General features: G+C 41.9%; 1 protein-coding gene across 1 annotated transcript; it reads left to right on the top strand.

Moving 5' to 3' along the window:
* The first annotated feature begins 539 nt into the window (after positions 1 to 539).
* LOC122662899 lies at positions 540 to 1,652 on the top strand. The gene is made up of 2 exons (XM_043858605.1): positions 540 to 972; positions 1,069 to 1,652. The coding sequence occupies exons 1-2, from the start codon at positions 540 to 542 to the stop codon at positions 1,650 to 1,652; spliced, it is 1,017 nt and encodes a 338-aa protein (XP_043714540.1).
* The last annotated feature ends 9,070 nt before the right edge of the window (positions 1,653 to 10,722 follow it).

Raw genomic sequence — 10,722 nt, 5'->3', positions numbered from 1 at the left:
GATCTCCACTTGTTCTTCTTCTGTAGGACGGTTCCACATCTTCGCAGCCTTCTCCCTGAATCTCACGATGAAATTCGAAAATTCTTCATTTGACTCTTGTCTCATGGTCTCTAGCTCCCTTCTAGTGATGTCCATCTCAGTATTATATGAATACTATTTTGTGAATGCCTTCACCACAGATGCCCATGATTGGGCCTGGGCATGATCCAGTTGAGTCAACCATCTCAACGCTGATTCAGCCAAGGAATACAGAAAGGCCTGCCCTATCTGGTTTTCAATAAGCCCCCAAGATCTAGCAATGGTGGCAAAGATCTTTAGGTGAGCTCTAGGATCACCTGATCTGTCGAATTTGTCCAACTTCCATTTGAAATCTTCAGGGTTTTTTCCTTCAGGGAAGAACACTAATTCTTCTTCATCTTTTTCTTTACTTTTGTCTTTTGACTGCCACCTTTAGCTCTTCAACCTTTTCTCTCATTTTCTTTTCCCTTTCAGTTTTAGGGGGATCCAAAGATCGACTGTCATCTCCTTCTTCTACCAGTATGGTGACAGGAGTTTTGGGGGTTGTTGAGGTAGTTCTTCTCACTTCTTGTTTAGCGGATCTTGGTGCGGATCCCCCTTTGGAAATTTCATGGATTGACTGCACCGATTGTGCCATGAGTTATCGCATTTCCACCATATCTGTTTGCAAAATTTCAGTGTCTACAGGTACGGAGAAAGGAGCCATCATACCCACCCATGGAATCAGGCAGGGAGACCCCCTCTCACCATCCTTATTTATTCTCTGCTCTCAAGCCTTAGCTGCAGTCATTACTGCAGTAGAGAATGATGATCAAATTCAAGGCATTAGAGTCAGGAATAGAGGACTACCTAGACCTTTATTGCAAGGCCTTGGGCCAGGAGATAAATTTGTAGAAGTCGACCTTGACATTTTGCCCCAATACCCACAACAGGTTCAAGAGGTGGTTCTCCTGGGTACTCAAAATCAGATATGGCGATGGGCCTGCTAAGTACTTGGGACTTCCAACGGAGTTTGGGACATCAAAGGCTACCTTGTTCGATGAGGTGAAGGACAAAACTTTGAAACGCCTACAAGGTTGGAAGCAGAATCTATTGTCCCATGCAAGCAAAGAGGTGTTGCTAAATCTGTGGTGTTGTCCATGTCTACATTTGCAAGTTCTCACTTTAAGCTGCCAACTTCTTTTCACTCTCTAGTCAGGAAGGCAGCCATGAACTTTTATTGGGGTGACTCTACAGAGAAGAAGAAGATTCACTGGGTATCATGGGCACGACTTTGTAGATTGGAGCAACAAGGGGGGCTTGAGTTCAAGGACCCCAAGCTTCATAATCAGGCCCTCCTTTCCAAGCTTGCGTGGAGGCTTTGGTCATCACCTGAGACTTATTGGGCAAAGATGATGAAGGCAATTTACTACCCCAAAACAAATTTCCTAGATGCAAAGGCTGGAAACCAATCCTCATGGGCGTGGCACAATGTACTGGAGGGAAGAAAGGTTCTGATAGCTGTCCCATCTGGCATATTGGTAAATGTAACCACATCAGAATTTGGGAGGATAGTTGGTTACCAACGTCGCCAACATGGAGGGTGCGATAGGAAAGACCCAGTGATTATCCATGAGTCTTGGTTTCAGATTTGATTAACGAGGAGAATAAGAAATGGCAGACAGATCTTATTGATGCTTTTCTCCTTCAAGATAAGGAGGAAATTACTCAAATTCCTTTGAGTATTTATCCATAAGAGGATACCTTGGTCTGGGGAGGCAATACGAAAGGGGTATACTCAGTCATGTCCGCTTATCATGTGATGTCCAATCATCTATAGCTGGAGGAGTCTACATCGGTGCGCCTCTACTTCTCATTCCTCGGTGGGTAGTGTTATCCCTGATGGGGTTTGGAATCGGATATGGACTACCAGATCTCTCCCGAAAATCAAGGCATTCCTATGGAGAAGTTGTGCGAGTAAAGTTGCAACAGGTGAAGGACTCTATCGTAGGCAGATTCCTATTGATCCCTCCTGCCAGAGGTGTGGCTATACAAAAGAATCCATTGATCACACGCTTCTTGGCTGCCCGTTTGCACGTGTCATGTGGTTTGGCAGTTTCCTCTCATACATGGCCCCAACGAACCATGATCCACTACTCTACAGATGGCTGCAAGGATGGGACTCAATCTTTTGATCAAATAAACACTTGAGACACTATTCTCTTTCCCTGGCATCTTTCTTCTGTTGGGGAATTTGGATAGCACGCAATGACTTAAGTTTTAAGCGAAGAACCTGGACTCCGGGGGGAGGTTATTGAGTTTGCTAAGCTCTAATGCACAGAGTTCTTATCGGCTAACTACCCTATGGATCTCCCGCACCAATGAGAGATGAAAGCTACAACAGAGAGACAGACCTGGTCCCCACCACCTCAGGACTACGTGAAGATGAATTCAGATGCCTCTCTCCCTACTGGCTCAATACATGGTGGCTTGGTGTTTATTATTCGTGATGCACAGGGACGAGTTCTGCTTGCAGCATCTGATAAGGAGTCATTCAGTACATCCTTTGTAGGGGAGGCGTTTGGTATTCGCTTGGGGCTCCAACACGCTGCAATGGCTGGTTACAAGATGATCCTTGTAGAGTCTGATAATGCGGAGGTTATATAGTGCCTACAGGATTTCAATCATCCTCCTCCAATCCTAGCGGTTTCTATCATTGAGGACATTAGGCTGTTATGTCACTCTTTTGAGCATTTTTCTTTCTCTCGTATTCCAAGGATTGCCAATGTTGCTACAGACACCTTGGCTAGGAAGGCCCTGTCAGTTGCTTGTTTAATAGTCTGGCCTATTTCCACTCCCTAGCTTCTTCTCCTCTGCGAATGGGAGGAGCCGGGTGTTTCAGGCATTCCTCTTCAAAAAATCACTCTTCTACCAAAAAAAAAAAAAGAGAGAGGATCATTATGTGCTCCATTTCCCCAAGTTCCTCTGATAGGGGATGGAAATGACCACCCAACCCCTTGCCCGAATACACTGTACTAAAAAAAAAATCCTTTTGTGGCTAATCATTTATTAGAAAAAATTGAGAAACTCAACACGAAGGCAGAAAAAGAGATAATAATAACTTAGTCCCTTGCATCTACCATTATACCCACAATGATGGGTGGGGTCCACCCCCTATTAGGACTTGGGGAAATGGACCGGGTAGGAAATGGAGCAGATAATTTTCTGTGAGCATGGAAAGAGCGGGGGAGGAGGCGGGTTGAAAATTTTTCTCCTCCAGTTCCCCAGGGCCTCCCACGCGGGCAGAGTGTTCAAGCATGGGTAGGGTGGTCATTGCACCCCCTTATTACAGGCACTGGGGGAACTGGGCCGGGCAGGGAACTGAAGGGGACAAAGATCCAAGGGGTTCAGGTCGAACCCATGATCTCCTGCGAGTCTCCAATTTATTGGCAAGCACCAAGCAATAATTTTCAAGTATTTTGTATTTGGGTTTTGTTTTGGTAATAATCTCATTATGTGAGAGATCATGAGGTGGAAGTGGTGGCGTTTGGTAACAAGGTTGCAAGGACCCAACACATGTGACCCTTCGCGAAAGATATAAATGCAAGAAGAGCCTGTTGGCCTCTTGAGTTAATACACATTGATTTGTGTGGTCTGTATTGTCTCAAAGGGAAGGTGGTCAAGTGAATTTCTAATTTCACATATGATTACTCAAGGGTGTACATACTCAAGCTGAATTCTTAAGCTTTTGAAAATTTATTGAACGAAATGAAAGGCTTCAGTGGAAAATTTCACTTCTCAGAATTGGAATTTATTTAGGGTAAATTTTATGGACACCTCTTACATTTAGGCCTAAAGCTGAAGACACCAAAAACTTTCAAAATTTCAACCTTCCCCTTGATGTTTAACACTGTTAACTCATAACTTTAAATGTCGATTTGAATCCCCACCCCCATTACTTATATACACAAAACTTAAAATGTCCATTTCATCTCTCTCTGAGCTTTAAAGCAAGGAGTAGGTATCAGTCGTGGAAGAAGCTAAGGAGCAAGAAAACCAATGGCTTATAAGAGTGTTAGAAGCCCTGAAATAAGCTTCTAAGGATATACAGAAGAAGCACAATTTCTTCAACAACTACTGCAACTCATCCACCATGAAATCTTTCTTGGAGCTGGAGACTGAAGCAAACAATATCCTATCCAAGGATCTTAATCATATGTTGGAATTTTCAAATTATTGGTGTGGGACAATAGTCTCACATCGGTTGTGAAGAAAGGTTTAATATGGGTTATATGTATTAGTGCTCTACTATCACATGTTATATTTAGAAAAGATTCTAAGGAGCACTTACGAAGACAATGCGACAGTCTGAGCGCGTATGCGTACGCGTGCGCATGCGTGTACATGAGGTGCAATGTGGCCCTTTGATGGCGCACTTTTCACTTTGCACATACACATCATCACAATGAGGCGCCTTAATATTTTCTAGATCGTCGGTCAATGAACCAGTGTGATGGTTCGGATCTGACCATTGGATTGGTGCGATGGTTTGGTTCTGACCGTTGGATTGGTGCCTAAACCAAAGGGTGTAACCCATTGAGGCCCATTGATTGCAGCCCATCCAAACAGCCATGTGGAAGCCCATAAATAGCCCACAAAATCAGTCATTTGGCAGTAACAAAAATGTTCTCTCTTATTTTCAAGGTGATTACTGTCCCTGTAAATCAATAATTAGTCATGTGAGACCCACCTCTAATTTGAACCTTTTGAACTTGTATGATTTCAGGTTCTGGTTCAGTGTCCATGCTTGCCTCAATGTTGTAGGCTGCATCGGTTGTGGATTTGGATCAATTCGTTGAATCTCCTATGGAGGATTCCGGGGAGCCAACACTGTTAGCCATCATTAAATCCGAAGAACCTGCAGGGTCCCGGCAACATAAGCTTCATTTGTCAAACATGCTGGATTGAGCATATGCAAAACCTCACAATTTCATAGGCTGGGTTTAGGTAAGAACTTGTTTTTATATATAGGACTGAAGTTTTAATAGTGTAATGGGGGCTGAAATGTAAATTTTCTCTTATGGGACCCACATTCCCTATGGTTCGGGGCTGCCTGTGTGCCAACATGCCCGGGGCCTCAATTATGTCATGCTATGTTTAACCCGTGACTTAAACATAGGACTTTAGGCTGTAAATTCTAGTATTAGTTTACAAAAACTAATTCTAAAAATTGATTTTCTTAAGGCTGAACCAAACAGTCTTTAGTCATCCCCTCATATATAAGTTGTCCTTAGCTTTAGATGTTCATTTCCAACTCAAGCAAAATTTGGTTATGCTCTAAGAAAAGAAGAAGAGAAAGAGGAGGAAGGGAGGAAGAATCTAGGGCTTGTAAAATCTCTTGGCAATTGAAGTTGGGAGCTTGGGAGGGGATCATTGGTGGTGTGCTACTACCTTCTACACATCAACCTAAGGTAGGTGGCCCATCCAAATTCTGAAATTTCTCATTCCTCTCTTCTTCTTTAATTTCCACTTAAGTTTATGACTCAATCAACCCATCCTTCTCGTAATTAGATAGGTTGACCTATAAAGGCCCTTAACCCTAACTCAATTGGGCATCACCTCCAATCCCTTGTGCCCATTTGCCCTATTTCTATGATGATCTGCCATGTTCATAAGGGGTTCCAAGAATTCTTTTACTATCTTCTATGATTAGAACCCATGGATTGATCATACATGCAATTGGGTCAAAATGACCCCATGGCAATACCCTAGGGTTTCCCTAAGTTAATTTGGGGGATACGGTTCCATGCATGGTAAGATCTATGTGTTAAACCTAAAAAATCAGCCACTGTTTCACCCACCGGATTCAGGCAGGTGACCTCTATGGCTGATCAGATTCAGGGCAATTCTAAATCCGGTTGACCCTTGCTGTCCCAGCTTGGATCCTAAATGGTTTGGGTTTACTCCAAGATCTATGTAGTGTCTAATTTATGTTGTTTGCTACCTGGTAGGACTATAAATTCCTATTGGGTGAGATTTTTTGTGGAGTTGTATCATCTTTGGACTTATACAGTCATCCAACTCCAGGTAAGGGATTTTTGGACTTATTTTGAGTGTGTTTCTTACGTAATTTGTTGTTTATGCTGACTGCTATTGACTTGCATCAATATAGGATTATTAGTCATGTAGTTTTGTAGCTTTCTTTTGCATTAGATGACTGCATGATAATAGGTTATTATTTCATACTACATCTGCATAATTTTCACTGTGATCCATATTGATGTGTTTGATAAATAATGATTGAACTGCTTACTATCCTATCTACTGCTTAATATGTCATCCATGTTAGAAATGCATATGGTTAGGCTGTCATAAACCCAGTGCTACGACCCTTGCCAACAAGGGTGAGGTGTTGGATAACTCGTGGTAGGTTTGAAGGGTAAATTCCGGAATACCAATCACTATCCCAGGTCTAAGGGTTAACATTGAGGGTCCGCCGGGGTCTGATGTGTACATTTTGGAATTGGCGGGTCTTCACCATAGTAGAGTGGTATTCTCGAGTGATTGATGTTTGGTTTGCATTTTCGAGATTGAGAATATCATACCTACTACAGTAGCACTTAAACCTCATGAGACCTAGATCTGTTGCTAGTTGCATGCTTAGTTTAGGACATGCATCATGGACTATTTGCATCTGCTTGCATGTTTTCCCTTGCTGAGATCAGTGGAGCTTACCAATGTGGATCCCTCTTTTTCAGATGGTATGATTGGTTCTGAGAAACCAGGTATTGAACTTGATGTTGCTTCGGACTTCCACACCAATGAGGATCATGCAGTGCAGGAGTTTGAAGTACATGATGTGTCTTGCGTATGCGATGCGTGCTCGTTCCTATAATCTGGCCTGACGGAGCAGGCTATTCTCTTTTGTGTTTATACATTATTTTTGTATAGTGAAGCTTATAGTAGCTGGTTATATTTCTAACTTATATTACTTTTGTGAGAACTGTATAGATGTAATACAAGTTTCAATCTATATAAATATCAAGTTTATCACTCAGATCCTCTTATTTATTGTTGTTATCATTACTATTTATTCTCTTTCACTGCGTTGATTTACTGTGTTATGATAAACTGTGAATGGGAGTACTGTACTTGTGATCCTGGAGGTTGATTGGATGTCACTTGACATCCGATCATACCATGCCCTTATTAACCGGGTCGGGGTGTGATATTTGAGTGGTATCAGAGCGATTGTGCTCTACTCCTATTTACAGTCTAATTCATAATGCAGCAGCATCTTAGACTCATTGACCTAAAGGTGAGTCTACTTTAGGAAGAAATAAAAGCTTCAATTAAAATCTATAAGTAATAAAAGAATTCTGGAGTGTAAAATCCAATATGAAGGAAAACATAAACTTTAATATCTATATATATATATATACAAAATTCCAGCAACATGTGTTGATTGGGTTACATCCGTTAAGTGAACATGGGAAAGAGTACATGGCCTTTACAAAAGAGAGAAAACTAAAGAGCTAAATGTGGAAACAGCTAAAAAGGGAAGCCAATAGGTCATCACGGCTGTGGTGGTGGTGCCTATCCTGAGAAGTAAGATCTCCACCGGCCCAATTCTGTCTCTACGGCGCCCACTCGGTTGCTGAAATGGGTAAGATCTTGCCTCACACCTATAAATCCTCGTGCCATAGTCCTCTCCAAGGAGTCGAGGCGACTAAACAGCTGTCCCCAAGTGGTGGCATCACCTGGAATGTGCAGGGCAGCAGAAGAAGAAGAAGCACCAGGGTGTCCAAATGGAACGGTGGACAGAGTGTTGTGGGAAAATCACCAGGCATCTCCATATAACCACCCTCTACCCTCTCCTCAACAGGGACCTCCCCAGCAGCCCCCTCCGCCCCCACGGGCTGTGATTGCTCAGTGCAGTCCAAGTGACCAAGCTCTGGAGCAAAATGGTGGAAGCTGAATGTGCATCTTGAGCAGAGTGACTTGATTTATGTTCACCACTCTCTTCATTAAAGGCTACTTGTCTATGAGTCGGACACCATACCGACGGAAGATCTTAGGGAGCAACCTCCCATAGACTAAGTTCCCACTCCCGAGATTGTCATGAAGATGTGCCACGGTGCGCATAATGGCATAGGGCAAGCATATCTGGTAACCCGTATATTGGTAGTAGGTGGTGAGAATCTGCATGGATGAAAGCTCGGTGCGATGGCTTACCTTCGGGGCGACGTTGTGACCGCATATCCTCGAAAGCACCTAAGCAGAGGGTATAAATTCCAACTCCGACATCATATGATGCTCCATTGGTGAGCATAGAAAATAACCATTTTCTCTCGGTAAGTGAGAGGAACTCGGATGTCTCCGTCCTGGGAGAACAATATCTCCTCTCACCCTCATTGGACATCTCCAACAATGCAGCCAGTTGAGAAATATTGAAGGAAATTTCCCGGCCCTTCACATAACTGCTCACAATAAACTCCTCCCCCTCATGCCAGTAAGCAAGGTTGTTGGAGAAAAGCTAAACCAATCGGGGGTAGCATGAACTGTCTGGCTGAACCATTGGGAGTCAACCCAAGCCTTCAAACCTCTCTTTGACTTTGAATGCTGCCAAGTCCACTAGAATCACGCCCCGCTCTTCTTCTACTGTCCTACCCATGAACCACTCCCCATATCTTTCTTACTCCATGGCATTTCAAAAGAATATGGGTTCAAAATCAGCTGCTCGTGCGGGGGCACCTCTTCCCCTACCACCCCTTCCTCTACCACCTCGTCCTCTAGCTGCAGCCATGCTAATAATAGGGCTGCAAAAGATTTAGGAAACAAGGAAGTAGGACAGCAACATATGTGTGTGTGTGTGTGTGTGTATACAATTGTATTAGGCCACTTAGAAAATACAAGTTTAGGAAAATATAACTAATTGCATATAAAAGAACACTTAGGCAACATATAGGAAGACTTAGAAAGGTTTGGAAAGCGTTAGATTCCGAAGTAAACGAGAATATAGTTAAGGACATTCATTTATGCATTTTTACAAACACATTGTAGGCACATTCTTAGGTATCAATAGGAGGAGAAGTAATGTGTAAGAGAAAATAAAGAAAATGAAAAGAATGGGAAAGGAAGATGGAAGAATAGTGATTACATGCATTAGAAGTGCATTGGTTTTTAAAATAAACAAGCAATCATGTAAAGAGGTCCATTTGGGCATTTTTACAAACATATGGTATGCACAGTTTTATGCATTGTGTAATAAAGAACATAGGAGTGGTACAAACCTTGAAAAATGAGAAAGAAGAGAAGAGGGTAGTTTTGCATGCTAGAAATGGGTAAAAAAAAACAAAGAATGGAACAAAAGTTTAAGAAACACTAAAGAGACTACTACATTACATATGAACATAAGAAAAGACAAGAAAACTAGGTTATGATCATGAGCTTTGAGAAAAGTAGTGGGTACATCACTTACTTGTAGTTTAGGAAGGTTGATCTAATGATTTGAGTGCCCAAAGTATGATAGAAGACCCCTAAGAACTCCTTGGGGGAGAGAGAGAGAGAGTTTAGAGAAGGAGAGACCAAAATGGGAAATAAAAGAATGAAGGTTCGATCTTATTTAAAGTTGGCTTCTGTGTTGCCAACCGGTCAATCGGTTGGCCCAGTTTGAATCCGATGGAAGTTAACTTCTGAATCCGGTGAGCAAGAAATTTTAAGTTGGCTACTGTGAAGCCCTACGGTTGACCGTAGGACCTGAAGTCTGAATTCGGTGGGCTAAGCAGTAAATAAAAAAAATTAAAATAAATGTAATAAAATAAATTAAATTAAAATACTATATTATACTATGTATGTAACACATGTATTGGTAAAATAAATAGAATAAACATAGGTTAGCAAAGGGCATAAATGTTTGATTACATAAAAAGTTATATGATTGTATGTGGACACGATGAGTTAATGCATGACCTCTGTAATTATATTATTTATATATATACTAAGAAAATAGAGATTTATTGTAATGGGATGTTTTATATAGGATTTAGGAATATCAGCGTGATACATCGCCAGGACTCAAATGAGTTATATGCTAAGGCCGGAGAATATGTTTACAATAACGAAAGCATTGATGATTTAAATTGTAAACTCGAATTAATTATCAATAACCGGAAGTATCTCCAATTCGTGCTATGGAACGATCGAACCTTGATGACTAGAGACATCAATGTCATCGAGTGAAGGGTGGAATACCTTCAATTTCATATTACCCGCATCGAAAGCATACTAAATCGGTGGGCGGACTAACTCCGATGCCTTAGATAGGCATTATAATATATGTTCTTTTTTAACCTCAGTACTTGTTATTGCATCCATACTTTGATGTTATTGATGCATATCAAACTATTGTTTAAATGCTAAAAGTTTGATTCTTTCCCCAGCTGGTCAATCATAGTATGACAACATCCGAACACCAATCAATGGATGAACACCTGAGGACATACTAATGCGGCCTCCACTTCCAATCCCGCAAATGTTGATCAGCCTCAAAGGGAGGATACACATGGAAATCCTACAAGCCTCACAGCCCAGGATGTTACCACCACTGTGGATAACATGATGAACCGTCAACAACAGGAAATGCAGTAGTTCATGACCACCATGGCCACACAATTTCAAACTACCACGAGGTCTATGCAGGCCCCACATGAAGCTCTAGCAGTT

This window comes from Telopea speciosissima, chromosome 5 (assembly GCF_018873765.1).
Source record: "Telopea speciosissima isolate NSW1024214 ecotype Mountain lineage chromosome 5, Tspe_v1, whole genome shotgun sequence".
NCBI lineage: Eukaryota > Viridiplantae > Streptophyta > Magnoliopsida > Proteales > Proteaceae > Telopea > Telopea speciosissima.
Note: the sequence above shows the minus strand (reverse complement) of the source record. Positions and strands in the feature narration are given on the sequence as shown.

Excerpts from the sequence above, each read along its gene's own strand:
- LOC122662899 (XM_043858605.1), top strand. The coding sequence starts at position 540 with ATGGTGACAGGAGTTTTGGGGGTTGTTGAGGTAGTTCTTCTCACTTCT. Across the intron at positions 973-1,068 it reads TCAAGAGGTGGTTCTCCTGG|GACAAAACTTTGAAACGCCT; the intron begins GTACTCAAAATC and ends GATGAGGTGAAG.